Consider the following 19985-nt stretch of genomic DNA (forward strand, 5'->3'; position numbering starts at 1 on the left):
CTGAAACACCTGAAAAAGCCTAAATCTGTCTTTACCTCTGAATGAATATTTTTGCTATGTGCCTGCAACATACTAATTATGCCCAATATGCATATAGGTCTTTTAACAACTTGTCTCAGGTAATGAAAAGCAGACAAATTTTCTTCACAGGAGGCAGAGCAGACCAAAACCTGATGAATGTGGAGTTAGCAATGAAAAAAGCAAATCACAGAGGCTTAAGAAAGGTTAAGACAAGTAAATAAAGAAGTCAAAGGGGAGATATGCCAAGCTGACACAGGTTTAGGCAGACCCCTACTCTGCCTTTATTTGCCATGTCAGAGTTGGTTTCACCCTGTAAGACTGTAGTAGGTGCTCAACCCTCCAAGTAAACAGAGACCTTTTCCCTGAGGGGTTTGGAGAGTCGTGTTCTCATGCCAGTGTCTTGGACATGCAAGTCACTGTTCTGAACACATGTTCTAATACAAATATTCTTATGCTGGTAGTCTCTTAACATTTCATATACACTGTGGGTTTAACAAGTGTTTTAAAGTTGGCCTAGTTGGACAAAAGTACCCTCTTCTGAAATACAGTGTGAACCTTTAGAACAAAACCTATTTTTAAGTTGGAGTCTATAATTTGAGATTATTCATGCATGCAGAGAGTAAAAAAAAAAAAGTACTCTTTTTTTATTGAGGTGATTGGTCTCATTTGAAATTCTACTTCATCCTACTAATTCAAAAAACACAGGTATACTTATTACCCTGCATTATAAAAACTTTCTTCTTTTTAAGAAACCAAAGTTTGGTCATCTGAAGTACATTAACTGTACTTACCTCCAAATACTTAATTACAGATGGATTATAGTCTATGGTTTTTCGGTTTACTGCTTTTCTCATTCGTTTTCCATCAAAGGTAAGCTGTTGCATTGCTTGCTGCTGTGCAAAATCAGGTCGCTTATAAAATAGCTGTCGAGGTGCCTGGTGTTGGAACCTTGGCATATGGAAAAAACGAGGAGGAGAACCAATTTCTGTAGCCATGGTGATGTTTTCCTTCTAGGACACTAGGGTAAGGAAAAAGTACTGTCACTACAAACATATCAGCACTGTAACACTGCCTGAAAATATTTTTAAATGAACATTTTTTACACTTCTCTTCCTTTTCCTAATATGCACCATTTTTAGCTTTTAGTCAACCTATTTCCAAAATGAACTATCAAATTTAATAGCAGAGACCAGTTACACATTTGAAAAAGGTCAATTCACAGAATAAATGCGAATAAGTATTTGCTGTAAAAGTTAGCCTGAAAAAAAAAAAAAAAAAAAAAAAGTTAGCCTGATCGAAGGAAAAATCACTGTTTATAACAGCTTGGGGCAATTGTGTTGTGCACGTGTGGGGTGGGTAAATTGTGGGGGGTAAGGAAGGTAAAATCACTGAGAACTGTTCACATTTAAAATGAAGTTTTCATTAGATGTTTGATAGTAAAACACATCATTTTAAGTTTATCGTAAGACCCCCATTTTATACAAGAGTCACTAAAAATTTTTAAAACCTGACGTTTTGTCCTTTTAAATTTCCTAGGACTAGTGTAAAAAGTGGAATAAACTATCTTACTTCATATGAATGCTAAAAGTACGTATATCTAATTTCAGGCTCAAAGTAACTACCACAGAAACTTATTTCTCAGTATGTGGATTTACATATTTATAAGGCAATATTAAGCTAACATCTGAAGAAAAAAATGTTAAGAGCTTACAGTTTTTCAACTTTAGTGTTCTCCAATTAAACTTACATTCCAATAATACAAATATGCATGATTTAAAACCACATTTTCAAGCATATTTTAAAAATCAGACCATGAAAAAACACATAAAGTGTGTTATAACCATTTTGGTAATTTTGTTTGAAAATGAGGAATGATTAGACTCTCCATTATTTTTCTATATTCTTACATTTGCCTTTCTTCATTCAAGACACTAAATAGGGCTTCCCTGGTGGCACAGTGGTTGAGAGTCCGCCTGCCGATGCAGGGAACACGGGTTCGTGCCCCGGTCTGGGAAGATCCCACGTGCTGCGGAGCGGCTAGGCCCGTGAGCCATGGCTGCTGAGCCTGCGCGTCCGGAGCCTGTGCTCCGCAACGGGAGAGGCCCCAACAGTGAGAGGTCCGCGTACCGCCAAAAAAAAAAAAAAAAAGACACTAAATAAAGGACCTGAAAATAAATCTGTGATTTCCTCTGGATGAAAATATTCTTAGTACTAGCTAATTCACCCTTGTCCCTTTAGTATCTCCTGAAACCATTTAATAATGATAACAGAAAGGAAATGGGGCAGGAGGAGGGGTAGGGGGAGGGGTAGGGGTGGGGGTGGGGGTGGGGGTGGGGGTGGGGAGATAAGTCCTGACTCCCAAGACACCAAAAGTAAACAGTGCAATTAAACGTGCATCTAATACATATTACTCCCACTACTCTGGAGCAATCCCAGAAGACCCCTGACAAATCTTCATCTGTAATGAGATGAGACACATTCTCAGGCTGTGTGTATATTAAATTAGAATGCATTTGCCTCAATAAGGTTGGTGAAGGAATCTGTTTATTCAGCTATCCCATAAATCCAACCAAGTTTCAGCATGCAGATTTCAATTAACGGCTTTAATTCAGATGTCTACTCCAGTAATTCTAAAAGGATGCAGCTTTGAAAAGTATATTTTAAAATTACTATTTTTTTCACTTTATAATCATCAAATTTCTAATTTTATTAGAATAAAATTATCCTAATATTCTAGTTTCTAATATTATTGATATCAAATGAGAATAAAGATTTTTACACGTATCAAAAGAGGCTTAAAAATTATTCAGCCAAAAAAACAAGGGAATGAAGTGCTGACACATGCTACAACATGGATGAATCTCCAAAACACTACCCAAGTGAAAGAAGCCAGACGTAAAAGGTCACATATTGTATGATTTCATTTATACCCAAATCCAGAACAGGCTAATACATAGTGACAGAAAGCATATTAGTGGTTGCCAGGGGCAGGGGAAGGGCAGAATGGGCAATGACTGCTTAATGGGAATGGGGTTTCCTTTGGGGACGATGAAAATGTGTGGAACCAGGCAGAGGTGGTGGCTGCACGACACTGTGAATATACTAAGTGGTGCTGAATTACACACTTTAAAATGGTTAAGACAGTGAATTTCATGTTATATGACTTTTACCTCAGTTAAAGAATGGGGGGTTTAAACTGCTGGAAAAACTTTTATATGGAGAGTAGATGAAACATTATCAGAAAGCTGATGGTATTAAAGCTGGGTGACGGGTACCTGGATGTAAAGCACTAACCAAGAGCCAAACCAAGGATCTACTGTACAAATATGAGGAAAATGACTGAAGTCAAATACAAAACAACAAATGTGTTATTACTAACACTCTTGAATAATTCACATGTTAAAGCTAGAAAAAACATTACTCCTTCATTTAAGACCTTTCCATTTACAGATCTGTTGAGCAAAACCTGTTCTGTAAAAAAGGCCTTTAACTTTTCCTTGAATGGTCAAGTACCACTTGTATTCTAGAAATAAAGGTCTGGCATGGGGACTTACTTCCCTGGTGGTGCAGTCCACATGCTGTGGAGCAACTAAGCCCATGCACCACAACTACTGAGCTTGTGCCCTAGAGCCCGCAAGCCACAACTACTAAGCCTGAGTGCTGCAACTACTGAAGCCAGCGCGCCTAGAGCCCGTGCTCCGCAACGAGAAGCCTGCGCGCCACAACGAAGAGTAGCGCCCGCTCGCCGCAACTAGAGAAAGCCCGCGCACAGCAACAAAGACCCAACGCAGCCAAAAAAAAAAAAATTAGAAAGGTCCGGCATGAAGAAAATGAAAAAAATATTATATTCTAAATCAAAATCCAGCCCTAAAATAAAACAAGAAAAGCTCCTAACAATACAGTAACCAGTCTTCATAAATGCCTTACACACTTCAGCTTCACTTCTGCAAACCACTGTAACTTGCCCAAAGTCAAAACAGAGCCTCTTAGTGGCTGTTATGAGCTGAACTGTGTCCCCCCAAAAATTCATACATTGAAGTCCTAACTTCCAGTACCTCAGAATGTGACTGCACTTGGAGATAAAGCCCTAACCCTTGTGACTGGCATCCCAGTAAGAGAAGGATATTAGGACACAGGCATGCACAGAAGGAAGGCCATGTGAAAACATGGAAGACGAAAGCCATCTACAAGCCAAGAAGAGAGGTCTCAGAAGAAACCAACCCCCTGCTCACACCTTAATCTCAGATTTCTAACTTCCAAAACTGAGAAAATTAATTTCTGTTGTTTAAGCCACACAGTCTGTGGCACTTTGTCATGGCAACCCTAGCAGACTAACACAGAGGCAGAGGCAGAGCAAAATACCTGGACCTCCTGACTCTCCTTCAAATCTTCTTCCTTTGGGTTGCCAAAAGATTTCAGCAATAATGATATAGCAGCTTTCAATGACTGAAACAGCAGAAAACTTGATATATGAGGTTGAAAAATGAATGACCCAGATAGAAAAACCATCAATCAAATCATTAAAACTATCCTTTTCAGGCTTCACTCAGGACTATACTTCATGGAACTATATATATAACCAAATACAGAAAAAGAAATAAGAGCTTTATCTTTCATAAAAATAATTACTGTAATTTCTACTCACTGAAGCACTCACACTTGAGCTACACTAACAGAAGAGAACAATTTAAACCAGAAGGCAGGGTTGTCCCCAAAGCATATTCATCTCATATCTGGGGTAGAGCGGGAGGGAGGGAGATAAGAGGGGATGGGGTGGGGAGAATGGGGCTGTAGGCAACACAGAAACTGAGGCAGAATGAGCATAAGTAATTTGCGTATGATTATTAAACACATACTAACAATGGAACCAAATTGCTAAGAAAAAAAATCACCTGAAACATTGAATTCATCATGTCTTTCTCATACACACAAACCTTCAATGTTTAAAGAAATCAGCACAATTTTATCAAGTGCCTACTTTTTATTACACCTAGCACAGGGTACAACATATTGTCGTAATTCACTGAATATCACTTCTAAGTTCATAGATTTCATACTTTGTGTTTTTTGGTCCCCATCTCTATTTTTCACAAATACAAAGACTCCTCTGAAGTCACAAAAGTCTGCAGCATATTCTTAGCCTTCAAGCTTAAAACTACTCTCCAAAATTAGGCAGGTCATGCCACTTCTCTGCATCTGTTTTCTCAACCTGGACAACAAGTCTAATGTAGATAACTTCAAAGATCCTTTTTGCTCAAAGATATTATTTTGCATGAAATATATTATTCTTTTAGCCAATGTACTGACTAGTCTGTTGAACAAACTGGAATACCCAGACGCGTTTGTGTATGCAAATCCATACAAGCATTATAATTCTGCTTCTTGTCCCAACTATTACAAAATAACCTTTTATAATCTTAGTCATGTGATACTACCAAGGTTATAAATGAAGATAGGGAAAAAACCACTAATGCTTTTTTTTTTAAACAGCTTTATTGGGATGTAATTTACATACCATAATTTCAACGCTTTAATGTATACAATTCAGTGGTTCTTAGTGTAACCACTAAAAGACTTGTGTAACCATCACAACATCCAATTTTAGATTTCTGTCCCCCCACAAAAAAACCCATTACACATTTACAATGCTTTTTCATTCTCCTCAACCCTCTCAGTCCTAGGCAATCACCAATCTACTTTCTGCCTCTACAGATTTGCTCTTCTGGGCATTTCATATAAATGGGACCATACAATACATGATCTTTTGTGAGTGGCTGCTTTTACTTTACATAATGCTTTCATGGTTCATCCATGTTGTAACATGGATCAATATTTCATTCCTTTTTATAGCTGAATGCTATTCTATTGTACGGATATTCCACATTTTGTTTATTCATTTAACAGATTGACATTTGAGTTTTTTCCAACTTTTGTTTGTATAAACATGCTTCTGTGAACTTTCACGTACAAGCTTTTGTGCAAACGTAAGTTTTTATTTCTGTTAGGTATATATTTAGTAGTGGAACTGCTGGGTCATACGCTAACTCTATGTTTAACATTTGGAGGAACTGTCAAGCTGTTCTGCAAAGTGGCCACCCATTTTACATTCCCACCAGCAATGTATGTGGGTTTCAATCTCTTGTCTTTTAGCCTAGCATGTCATCTATACTGGAAAACGTTTCAATGTAGTTGAGAAGGATGCGTATTTTACTGTTCGGTTGAGTGTTCTGTAGACATTTATTAGGTCTTGATAATTCAGAGTGTTGTCCAAGTCTTCTATATCCTTGTTGATCTATCCATTATTGACCGTGGAGTACTGAAGCCTCTACCTAATGTTGTGGAATTATCTATGTCTTCCTTCAATTCTTCGTGTATTTTGCTATTTTCTTCTTCATGTATTTTGGTTTTATCTTATTCAGGACACATATGTTAATAATTTTTGTATCTTCCCTTTTTTATCATAAAATGTCCCTTTTCATATCTAGTAATTTTTTGTTTGTTTTAAAGTCTATTTTTTCTGGTATTAGTATAGCCACTTTAGCATGCTTATGGTTGCTATATGCATGATGTATATTTTTTCATCCTTTTACTTTGTATACATTAGACCTTTGAATCCAAGGAGTGTCTCCTATAGAAAACATTTTTTTAAACCCAGTTTGACAATATATGACTTTTGATTGTATTGTTTAATTCATTACATGTAGTTTTTATTGTTGATATGGTAGGATTTATTTATGTTTAACACTTTACCTTTGGTTTTCTACATGTCTCATGTTTTTGTTTTTTGTTACTGTCCCTCCATTTTCCTTTTTTTTACATATTAATTTTATGATTAATAACATGATTGTCATGTTCTACCAAATAAACAGACAACTTTTATACATGAATTGCCATTACAGCAAATCTCTAGATCACTTTGGGAAGAATTGATATATTTAAAATATTGATAGTCATTATTTACAAAGATATCTTTTTTAACATCTTTATTGGAGTATAATTGCTTTACAATGGTTAGTTTCTGCTTTATAACAAAGTGAATCAGTTATACATATACATATGTTCCCATATCTCTTCCTTCTTGCATCTCCCTGCCTCCCACCCTCCCTATCCCACCCCTCTAGGTGGTCACAAAGCACCGAGCTGATCTCCCTGTGCTATGTGGCTGCTTCCCACTAGCTATCTATTTTACGTTTGGTAGTGTATATATGTCCATGCCTCTCTCTCACTTTGTCCCAGCTTACCCTTCCCCCTCCCCATATCCTCAAGTCCATTCCCTAGTAGGTCTGTGTCTTTATTCCCATCTTGCCCCTAGGTTCTTCATGACCTTTTTTTTTATCCTTAGATTCCATATATACGTGTTAGCATATGATATTTGTTTTTCTCTTTCTGACTTACTTCACTCTGTATGACAGACTCTAGGCCCATCCACCTCACTACAAATAACTCTTTTTATGGCTGAGTAATATTCCATTGTATATATGTGCCACATCTTCTTTATCCAGTCATCTGTTGACGGACACTTAGGTTGCTTCCATGTCCTGGCTATTGTAAATAGAGCTGCAATCAACATTTTGGTACATGACTCTTTTTGAATTATGGTTTTCTCAGGGTATATGCCCAGTAGTGGGACTGCTGGGTCATATGGTAGTTCTATTTTTAGTTTTTTAAGGAACCTCCATACTCTTCTCCATAGTGGCTGTATCAATTTACATTCCTACCAACAGTGCAAGAGGGTTCCCTTTTCTCCACACCCTCTCCAGCATTTATTGTTTGTAGATTTTTTGATGATGGCCATTCTGACCGGTGAACCATAAATGCTTTTCTTAAAGAAAAGTCATTACAAGTTTCACATTGTAGAATTGTGCTAAACAATAACTCATTTTATTGAACCTAACTTCTAATTAAAGTAATAAAAGCTCTATACTAGTAGTAACACAAGCTCAAAAATTAGAGCAACAATAGCAGAATGAACAGAAAGAGATTTATGAGATGTAAGACGTAAATTGAAAATTATATAGCAAAAGTTATTAATAATGAGCAGGCACCACCAAATTCACTGAGGCAGTTACTAGTTACTAGCTATGAATACATACTTAGGAACTGTTGAATTTGTTGAAAAAACCCTGTGACATGGGGAAGCATAACAAGAAATGTAATTCATTTCAAGAAGTAATCAATGAGCACTAACTACTTGACAGGCTAAAGACAGAGACACACATAAAGTCTGTCCTCAAGACTGACAGTTCATCAGAACAGAAGAGCTCATCAAGAAAGCAATGTGAGAATCTACTATACTGAGAATCTACTATGCTTGTTTACCAGGAACTATTCATAGGCAATAGGGATACAACACAGGATGCTTACTGCACAATTCAGCCTCAAGAAGTTTAAATTCAGGGTGGGGTGGGGGAAGCTTGGAGGAAAAGACAGAAGAAACAAAAATAAGTAACATTCATTCATTCAGCACACCACATCCTGAATAATCTTTTCCCCAACCAAACGTAATCCAAAATAATCTTCCCCAAGCAAACACTTCTGACTCCATGAGAAAAATTTTACCATCACAGCCAATCTCCAACTAAAACACAGGCGGAAAGGTGTACAGTTGACTCTTGAACAATGCGGGGTTAACCTGAGTATAACTTATAGTCAGCCCTCCATATCCACGGTTCTTCGCAACTTCAGATTCAACCAACAAATGGACCATGCGGTACTGTAGTATTTACTATTGAAAACTATCTGTGTCTAAGTGGATCTGCACAGATCAAACCCACATTGGTCAAGGGTCAAATGTATTTTTTATTGGAAAATAACATTACTAAACCTTAACTAATTCGACAAATTCAATCCAAAATGAATTTACTAAATGCTTCACACAATTGAATAAAAATATCTTTACGATTCAGGAGGGTAGATCTGAAAAGAAACCTCCATGGCCTGAAAGTTCATCAATTGCTCTGAAGTAATGTTTTTCCTTTAAACCAGAAGTCATATCCTATTGGTGGTTCCTAAAATCAATGTGGCTGACAACTAGTATTACTTTAATAATTTAAAAAATAGAACAGACAAGATTGAACCACACATTTTAAAGGAAAGAACTGCTTCTATAAAACTTGTTTTGGTTGTACATGTGTGTACACTAGGTCACAATGTAAAAAAGTATTTCCTTCCTGTCAATTTGTCAAAAGTGAAAGCAGGGCTTCCCTGGTGGCGTAGTGGTTGAGAGTCCACCTGCCGACGCAGGGGACACGGGTTTGTGCCCCGGTCCGGGAAGATCCCACGTGCCACGGAGCGGCTGGGCCCGTGAGCCGTGGCCGCTGAGCCTGCGCGTCCAGAGCCTGTGCTCCGCAATGGTGGGGGGGATGGCCACAATAGTGAGAGGCCCGCATTCCGCAAAAAAAAAAAAGTGAAAGCAAATGGTTTAATGTTAACAAACCGTCCAGTGAAGACCACAGTTTCTTATTTATGCTATCTTCTGCTTATGATGACTTAATTTCTGCTGCCACTGAGAATCCATAGCCAAATAAGTTCAAATACAGCATCTGTCTAGTGTGGGTACAGTGCCTGGCTACAGTAGCTATGGCACCAGAATCTGGTTGAACTATGAAATATAACAATTCTTACCGTGTCAACCACTAATCAGAGTTTTCTGATCAGCACATGAAAGCTTGTTTCCCCAAACTGAGAGGAAAGAATTCTAACCGAAAGCAAACTACTGATGCATTAAATAGTTAGGATAGCAAGTACAATTAACTGAAGGGCTTTTAAAAATAACAAAAGATTTTAAGATCACCACCCTCATTAACACAAACCTGGTCCCCTAGGTCAGAACCTCAGCCTGGGAACCTCTACTGAAGATTATCACCAGACCATCAGGTCCTGAGATGGAGAATCTACCCTAAAAGAGATCTGATACCTAATCTGCCATAGAACTTTGAGGGGATCTACACGAGTGGTAAAGAAAAAGGCCAATAACACAGTGATCAATATGCTCTCTCTTCAATGTCCAATCATTGATAAATATGAATCCTGAACAAATCAGGAGACATTATGTTGAGACCATTCTATCTTTTTTTTTTTTTTTTTGCAGTATGCGGGCCTCTCACTGTTGTGGCCTCTCCCGTTGCGGAGCACACGCTCTGGACGCGCAGGCTCAGCAGCCATGGCTCAGCGGCCATGGCTTACCGGCCCAGCCGCTCCGCGGCATGTGAGATCTTCCCGGACCAGGACACGAACCCGTGTCCCCTACATCGGCAGGCGGACTCTCTACCACTGCGCCACCAGGGTAGCCCTCCATCTTTTAAAGAATAAACAAGAAGGCAACTGTTTAAATAAGTAGTTTTTAAAAGTTCACGATTCTGTATCTTGCTGATGACTAAATCTGACATTAAAGATCAACTTTAGGGCTTCCCTGGTGGCGCGGTGGTTGGGAGTCCGCCTGCCGATGCAGGGGACGTGGGTTCGTGCCCCGGTCCGGGAGGATCCCGCATGCCGCGGAGCGGGTGGGCCCGTGAGCCATGGCCGCTGGGCCTGCGCGTCCGGAGCCTGTGCTCTGCGACGGGAGAGGCCACAGCAGTGAAGATCAACTTTACTTAACTCTCAGTGTAGGAGTTTTCCAACTTTTATTGCTTTCAGCCTCAGATTTACCTGCATAATTCTTTGTAACTTGGGGTAAGCAGCTTTGGTTGTATACTTAGGTACAAGGGTACTGAAACATTTTAGTGGATACTGCACTCGACCAGTTTAATATACATGTTACCTGATACTGTATTTGGGCTTTTACATTCAGTTTTCTGTGCCATTTCAAAAGCTAACTTTAATATTTAATGAACATATGACCACAAATCTGACTGTCTACTCAACTGGAAAGTAACAACTCAGTATTTCAAAAGTGTGATTCTGGGATAAGGGACCTGTACCATCAACGGTTTTCAATGGAGATAAAGTCAGTGGTTATTGGATATGTTTATTTCCCCTTGTCATTAGCATAGAAAGAGGACTTTCCATTCTTAAACTTTTCAAACTGCATTGTAATTTATCAACTGTCTAAACCAATAAAAACTGGACAAACCAATTCTCACTGGAATAGCGAACTACCTTTGTAAAAGTAAACAGAAACCATGCCCCATTTTCTAGATAAGGTAAGTAATCATAAAGTGACCTCCTAAATTAAAGATAAGGAATTCAAAGATTCAAGTGTGAGTTGAAGTCAGCAGTTCCTAAGGCCAGACTTTAAGGGTCTCATCTTCATTCTGATTTAATAGTATGGGATATGAACTGGGCAGCAGAGTTTTAAAAGCTCCCAGGTGATACTTTCGTGTGGCAAAATTTGGGAACCACTGGACAAAGTAACTTGGATAGCTTACTTCTGAAACAGTTTCTTTTTTTTTTTTAGCTGCACCCTGCAGCTTGTGAGATCTTAGTTCCCCAACCAGGGATCGAACCCCGGCCACAGCAGTGAAAGCGCCAAGTCCTAACCACTGGACCACCAGGGAATTCAATGAAACAGTTTCTTTATAGCAGCAAATTCTTAAAACTTTTTATTTCAGGACCGCTTTACTCTTTTTTGTTGTTGTTGTTGTTTTGTGGTACGCAGACCTCTCACTGTTGTGGCCTCTCCCGTTACGGAGCACAGGCTCCGGACGCGCAGGCCCAGAGGCCACGGCTCACGGGCCGAGCCGCTCCACGGCATGTGGGATCTTCCCGGACCAGGGCACGAACCCGTGTCCCCTGCATCGGCAGGCAGACTCTCAACCACTGCGCCACCAGGGAAGCCCTACTCTTAAAATTGAGGATTTCCCCCCAATTTTTGTTAATTGTTGTATTTATATCCATAGATACTTGCCATATTAGAAATTAAAACAGAAAAATCCAAAGTATTTATTAATTTAATTTAGAATAATGATAAATCTATTATAATAACTATTTTGCCTTCACCAGAAACAAGTAATGAGAGACTGGCATTGTTTTTCACATTTTTGCATATCTCCTTAATGTCTAGCATAACTGAAAACAGCTGGATTCTCATGTCTGCTTCTGCATTCAATCTGCTGCAATATGTTATTATTTAGGTTAGAGTACATGAAAAATATCTGGACCCACAGAGATATACATTTGGAAAAAGGAAGATTTTTATTTTAATAGCCTTCTCAGAAAACTATGGGTATTCTCTGATATTCCAACAAAACTTGACAAGTGATAGTTTATTAAATATTAACCGTAATGCAGCCTCTGAAATCACATCAGTAAGCTTTCTGTACTCTATTATATTAAAATACACTGGTTTATTTTGCACTTTGGAACTTTAAACTGTGCATGGTTTTTTAACACCATGCACTCATCACTTGGAAAACACTGGTTCCACAAAATCAGGCATTTCATCTGTCACACTTCTTACAAAACATGTAATAATCATTTTTATTAAAATCAGCATTGATCTCATCATAAAAACTATTAATTACTGGGAAACTCAACCTCACAGACACAAGTTTTCCAAAACTCTAACTCTTGCTTGAAAACTCAATTTTTATCACTGGCAACAAATACTAAGTTTCTTTCCTTGAAGCAACAGTCTACTTACATTCATCTTCAAGAAAAATATTTAACATATTCTCAAGAAGTCTGAATGCCATAGCTTGTCATTCTTTTCATTTAAATTTATTTAATATTTTTATATACTTTAAAAAATTACAGTTGATTTACAATATTGTGTTAACTTCTGCTGTACAGCAGTGATTCAGTTACACATATGTATACATTTTTTTGTATATTCTTTTCCATTATGGTTTATCACAAGATATTGAATCTAGTTCTCTGTGCTATACTGTAGGACCTTGTTGTTTATCAATTTTACATGTAATGGTTTGCATCTACTAACCCCAAACTGCCACTCCATCTCTCCCCCTCCCCTCCTCCCCCTCTGGCAACCACAAGTCTGTTCTCTATGTCTGTGAATCTGTTTCTGTTTCACAGATACGTTCATTTGTGTCATATTTTAGATTCCACATACGATAACATACAGTATTTGTCTTTCTCCTTCTGACTTACTTCACGTAATATGATAATCGCTAGGTCCATCCATATTGCTGCAAATGGCATTATTTCATTCTTTTTTATGGCTGAGTAGCATTCCATTGTATATATGTACCACATCATCTTTATCCATTCATCTGTCGATGGACATTTAGGTTGCTTCCATGTCTTGGCTATTGTAAATAGTGCTGCTATGAACATAAGGGTGCGTGTACCTTTTGAATTATAATTTTAACTGGATATATGCCAAGGAGTGGGATTGCTGGATCATATGGCAACTCTATTTTTAGCTTTTTGAGGAACCTCCATACCGTTTTCCATAGTGGCTGCACCAATTTACATTCCCACCAATGGTGTAGAAGGGTTCCCTTTTCTCCACACTCTCCATCATTTGTTATTTGTAGACTTTTTAATGATGGCCATTCTGACCAGTGTGAGGTGATACCTCATGGTAGTTTTGATTTGCATTTCTCTAATAATTAGCAATGTTGAGCATCTTTTCATGTGCCTGTTGGCCGTCTGTATGTCTTCTTTGGAGAAATGTCTATTTAAGTTCTCTGCCCATTTTTCGATTGGGTTTTTGTTGTTGAGTTGTATGAACTGTTTGTATATTTTGGAAATTAATCCCTTGTCGGTCACATAGTTTACAAATATTTTCTCCCATTCCACAGGTTGTCTTTTTGTTTTTATTGCTTCCTTTGCTGTGCAAAAGCTTGTAAGTTTGATTAGGTCACATTTGTTTATTTTGCTTTTATTTCTATAGCCTTGGGTGACTGACCTAAGAGAACACTGATACAATTTATGTCGAAGAATGTTTTGCCTATGTTCTCTTTTAGGAGTTTACAGTGCCATGTCTTACTTAAGGCTTTAAGCCATTTTGAATTTATTTTTGTGTATGGTGTGAGGGTGTGTTCTAACTTTATTGATTTACATGCAGCTGTCTGACTTTCCCAACACCACTTGCTGTAGAGACTATCTTTCTCCCATTGTATGTACTTGCCTCCTCTGATGAAAATTAGTTGATCTTAGTTGTGTGGGTTTGTTTCTGAGTGGTCTTTTCTGTTTCATTGATCCAGATATCTGTTTTTGTGCCAATACCATGCTGTTTTGATTGCTTTAGCTTTGTAGTAGTCTCTGAAGTCTGGGAGGGTTATCCCTCCTGCTTTGTTCTTTTTCCTCAGGATTGCTTTGGCAATTCTGGGTCTTTTATAGTTCCATATAAACTTTAGGATTATTTGTTCTAGTTCTGTGAAAATGTAATGGGTAATTTGATTGGGATCACATTGAATCTGTAGATTGCTTTGGGCAGTATGGCCATTTTAACAATATTAATTCTTCCAATCCAAGAGCATGGGATACCTTTCCATTTCTTTGAATCATCTTCAATTTCCTTTATTAGTTTTATAGTCCTCAGTATATAAGTCGTTCACCTCCTTGGGCAGGTTTATTCCTATACACTTTTATCTTTTAAAGCAGTTCTAGGTCCACAGCAAAAGTGAGCAGAAGGCACAGAGTTCCTGCGCACAGTACCCCTCCCTCACAACATTCAGCATCAGACTGAAAGTCAGTGTACCAATATTAACACATCACTATCACCCAAAGCCTAAAGTTTATATAAGGGTTCACTCTCGGTGTTGTACATCCTATGGGCTTTGAAAAATGTATTCAGATTGACTTCTTTCACACAGCAGTATGTATTTAAGGTCCCTCCAGGTCTTTTCCACAATAGCTTAGCTCATTTCTTTTTAGCGCTGACTAACATTCCATTGTCTAGATGTAACACTCTTTGTTTATCCACTCACCTATAAAGTATATCTTGGTTACCTAAGTTTTGGCAATTAGTAATGAAGTTACTATAAACATTCACATGCAAGTTTTTTCTATGAATTTACTTTCAACTAATTTGGTTAAACACCAAGAAGTGCGATTACTGGATCCTCTGGTAAGAGTATACCTCATTTTGGGACTTCCCTGGTGGTCCAGTGGTTAAGACTCCACACTTCCAGTAGGGGACCTGGGTTCGATCCCTGGTCAGGGAACTAGATCCCACATGCCGCAACTAAGACCCCAGCACAGCCAAATAAATAATTTTTTTTAAAGTATACTTCATTTTGTAAAAAACTAACAAACCGTCCAAAGTGGCTGCACCATTTTGCATTTCCACCAGCAATGAATGAGACTTTGTGTTGCTCCACAGCCTCACCAGCATTTGGTGATGTCAGTGTTTTGGATTTTAGACATTCTAACAGGTGTGCAGTGGTATCTCGTTGTTTTAATTTGCAATTCCCTAATGATGTATGATGCTAGGCATCTTTCCATATTCTTATTTGTCACCTGTATATCTTCTTTGGAGAGGTGTCTGTTCAGATCTTTTGCCCGTTTTTTAAACTGAGTTCTACATTTTCTTATTGTTAAGTTTTAAGAGTTCTCTGCATATCTTGGGTAACAGTCTTTTATCAGATATGTCTTCTGCAAATATCTTCTCTCAGTCTGTGGCTTATCTTCTCATACTCTTGATTAATTTATTTTTAAAGTTACATGCAAGGGACTTCCCTGGTGGTTCAGTGGTTAAGAATCTGCCTGCCAATGCAGGGGACACAGGTTTGAGCCCTGCTCCGGGAAGACCCCACATGCCACGGAGCAACTAAGCCCGTGTGCCACAACTACTGAAGCCCATGCTCTAGAGCCAGCATGCCAAACTACTGAAGGCTGAGCGCCTAGAGCCCATGCTCCACAACAAGAGAAACCACCGAAGTGAGAAGCCCACACACAACAAAGAGTAGCCCCCACTCGCCACAACTAGAGAAAGCCCACGCACAGCAACGAAGACCCAATGCAGCCAAAAATAAATTTATTTTAAAAATAAAATAAATAAAATATACCTGTAAAAAAAAAAAGGTACATGCAGCAAAATTCACTTTTTGGTATACCTTTCTAAGTTTTAACAAATGCACAGAACCATGGAACAATCAAGATGTAGAACAGTTCCACTACCCCCATATACTACTTCACACTGGCCCACTGTTACAGATCTCCTACCACTACTCCTAGCCCCCGGCAACCATTGATCTGTTTCCTATCCCTGTAATTGTGTGTGGGGGGGTTTTTTTGGCTGCTAGGTGCGGCATGCAGGATCTAACCTGCGACCCCTGCAGTGGAAGCATGGAGTCGTAACCACTGGACCACAGCGAAGTCCCCTCATCATTGTAGTTTCTGTCTTTTACAGAATGTCATATAAATAGAATCATACATTGTATATAGACTTTTAAGTCTGGCATTTTCTATTCAGCATAATACTTTTGAGATTCGCCAACACTATTGCAAATTCCTTTTTTTACTGTTGAATTCTATGGACATACCACAACTGCTTATCCATTTACCAATTCAGGAACATTTGGATTTTTTGCAGTGCTTGGCAATTTGAACAGAATTGCTATAAACATTCACATGTACTTTTTGTGTGACCTAAGTTTTCATTTTTCATGGGTAAATATCTAGGATTGAAACTGCTGGGTCATGTTAAGTTTATGTTTAACTTTATGGAAAGCAGCCAAACTGTTTCCCAAAGTGGCTGTACCATTTTGCATTCCCAACAGCAATGCATAAAAGTTCCAGTTGCTCTACATCCTCACTTATACTTGGTATAGTCTACTAGGGGGAGGACATGGTTGTTTGTTTTGCTTTTTAGTCATTCTAATAGTAGAGAAGTAGTATCTTGTTGAGGTTTAGTTTGCATTTCCCTAGTGACTAATGATGTAGAAGCCTTTTCAGATATTTGTCACACATGTATCTTTACCAGCAAAGCTTCTTTTCAAATCTTTTGCCTATTTTTAAATTGGATTTTCGTTTTTTGGGCCACGCCACACCGCTTGCGGGATCTTAGTTCCCTGACCAGGGATTGAACTGAAGCCCTTGGCATTGAGAGGGTGAAGCCCTAATCACTGGACTGCCAGGGAATTCCCTCTGGTTATTTTCTTACTGTTGAGTTCTGAGAGTTCTTTCCATAATCTACACACAAAATCTTTATCAGATATGGGATTTGAGAATATTTTCTCTCAGTCTGTCACTTCTTTTCATTCTCTTCACCATTTCTTTCAGAGTAGAAGTTTTTCATCTTAATGCAATCAAACTTATCAACTGATTTCATATTTTCGATTACATATAAGAAGTCTCTATCTAAGCCAAGGCTACAAAGATTTTCTTCTATCTTCAACTTTGTCAATTTTATTGTTTTACATTTTCCAATTGTACTGTAAACAATTATAAAAAAGACTCATCTTTTTTCTACTGAATTGTTTTTCACATTTTGTGGGGGGTCTACCTCAGTATCTTGATTACCGTAACTGTAAAGAATATCTTGAAATCAGCCAGATCTCATATCAGATTCTCCAACTATGTTGTTCTTTAGCAAGTGTTTTAGCAATCTGTGCTCCTTTGCCATTCTATGATTTTTTTAAAGCAGCTTATCATTGATTACCTACAAAAAAATGCTTCTGGGATTCTGATCTGGTGAATCAATTTGAGGAGAAATTACACCCTAATGTTTAGTCTTCAAAACCACAAAAAGGTAAATTCTCTACAATTTCTTGGGCCTTCCTTAATTTCTTTAATCAGTTTTGTAGTTTTCGGCTCACAGATCCTATACACATTTTGCTAGACTTATATCTATTTTTTGGTGCTTTTTAAATGGTACCATTTTTTACATATTTTCATTTCTGCAATTCCAATTAACTGTATTTCCATACTGAAATACAATAATTGTATACACTGTCTATATAACCTGAAATCTTGCTAAACTCACTTATTAGTTCTAGAAGCTTTCCTGTAGATTTCTTGGGGTTTTCTGCACAATCATGTCATCTGCAAATAGGGGCAATTTTATTTCTTCCTTTCTGTTCTAAAAGCCCTTTGTATTTCTCTTTCTTGCCTTATTGCACTGTTCTTAATTTTAGGGGGAAAAGCATTGTCTTTCACTATTAAGTATTCACTATTAAATATGACATTAGCTATAGACTTTTATAGATGCCCTTCATGAGTGAAAGAAAATCCCCTCCATTCCTAGTTTGTAAGAATTTTTAGCATGAAAGTATGAAGAATAGTATCAAACGCTTATTCTCTATCTACAAAGACTAGTATATTAATATGGTAAATTACCCCAACTGATTTTCAAATGTTGAACAGCCTTTCATTTCCAAAATAAACCGCATTTATTGTGACATATTATATCCATTTTATAATTAGCTGTATTTGATACAGTCACTAATATTTTGTAACTCTTCCATCCATGTTCGTGAGGAGTATTGGTATAGTTTTATTTTCTTGTATATCTTTATCTGGTTTTGTATCAAGCCTCATATAGTGAGTTGAGAAGTGTTTCTTCTAATATCTCCTGGAAGAGACTCTACAGAACCTGCATTATTTCCTCTTTTTTTTTTTTTGGCTGTGCAGCATGTGGGATCTTAGTTCCCTGACCAGGGATCAAACCCATGCCCCCTGCAGTGGAAGCACGGAGTCTTAACCACCAGACCGCCAGGCAACTCCCATGTATTATTTCCTCCTTACGTGTTTGGTAAACGTCACCTGTGAAACCATCTGAACATCAAGTTTCTTTTTTTGAAAGGATTTTGACTATGAAATCAGTTTCTTTAAAAGATATAGGACTGGGACTTCCCTGGCGGTCCAGTGGTTAAGACTCTGTGCTTCCAATGCAGGGGGCACAGGTTCAATCCCTGGTTGGGGAACCAGGATCCCCACATGCCACGGAGCCAAATAAAAAAAAGAGAGAGAGGGACTTCCCTAGTGGTCCAGTGGTAAAGAATCCAAGCCAGGAAGAGAGCTCTCACCAGAACTTGACTATGCTGGTACCATGATTTCAGATTTTCAGCTTCTAGAACTGTGAGAAAACAAATTTCTGTTGTTTAATCACTGTTTCAGTCTGTGGTAATTTGTTATGGCAGCCTGAGGAGACAAATACGTACTGTGTGATGAAATGGGAACTGTAGATAAAGTGCTTTTTCTCACTTACAAAAGTATGTCATTTCTCTTGAGGGACAATTATGTAATGATAATACTCACTTTTTTTAATGGAACCCATTTTTTACTTAAAAGAATGACAGACTGTTCAGAGAGAGGTGGGGAGAGTATAGAGAAGGAGGTGCCCAAATGAACCATCAGGAATGAAAGAAGGGCTATCACTGCAGAGCTTACAGACATTAAAATGATAATAAGGGAATAACATGAAAATTCTATGCCCTAAAATTTAATAACTTGAGTGAAAATGAACAATTCCTGCAACAACACAAACTACTAAAAGTCACTCAGGAAGAAATAGATAACCTGAATAGTCCTGTCTCTCTTGCTCTTTTTTTTTTTTTTGGCTGTGTCGGGTCTTAGTTGTGGCATGCGGGATCTTTGTTGAGGCACATGGGATCTTTCATTGCGGTGAGGGCTCTTCATTGTGGTGCGCAGGCTTAATTGCCCCCAAGGCATGTGGGATCTTAGTTCCCCAACCAGGGGTTGAACCCATGTCCCCTGCATTGGATAGGGCAGAGAGAAAGAAACAGCAAGTTCTCTGGTGTCTCTTCTTATAAAGACACTAATCCCATCATGAAGGCCCTACCTTCATGATTTCATCTAAACCTAATTATCTCCCAAAGGCCCCAACTCCAAATCCTATCACTGGGAGTTAGTGTTCCAACATATGATTCTCACAGGGACACAATTCTGTCCACAGTACACTACACTGTATTTTAAAACACATATTCAAGGTTTAACATTTAAATAAATTAATTATTTTTACTGCTTGTCAATGACATTCTTAAGTAAAATGCTTTTTTCATTTTAACTACCAGTGTGAGGTGACAGTAAACACACAGTGACTACTAACACAGTTGGTACCACTGCCTTGAATCATGTTAAGGAGCCAGCATTTT

The 19985-nt window shown here is 38.2% G+C and overlaps 1 protein-coding gene across 9 annotated transcripts in view; it reads right to left on the bottom strand.

Moving 5' to 3' along the window:
* The window catches only part of WDR33 (WD repeat domain 33), a 102037-nt gene that overhangs the window by 61218 nt on the left and 20834 nt on the right, over positions 1-19985 (bottom strand). For 8 of the 9 annotated variants that reach the window (XR_004350620.1, XM_032636545.1, XM_032636549.1 and 5 more), the window contains exon 2: positions 813-1039. Coding sequence is in view for 8 of the 9 variants with exons in the window: in XM_032636545.1 (XP_032492436.1) it covers positions 813-1016 (204 nt within the window). In the remaining variant the exon portion in view is untranslated. Of the gene's footprint in view, positions 1-812; positions 1040-4383; positions 4468-19985 lie in introns of all 9 variants that reach the window. The other variant, XM_032636542.1, reaches the window with a different exon arrangement.

Source organism: Phocoena sinus, chromosome 7, assembly GCF_008692025.1.
Source record: "Phocoena sinus isolate mPhoSin1 chromosome 7, mPhoSin1.pri, whole genome shotgun sequence".
NCBI classification, from domain to species: Eukaryota; Metazoa; Chordata; class Mammalia; order Artiodactyla; family Phocoenidae; genus Phocoena; species Phocoena sinus.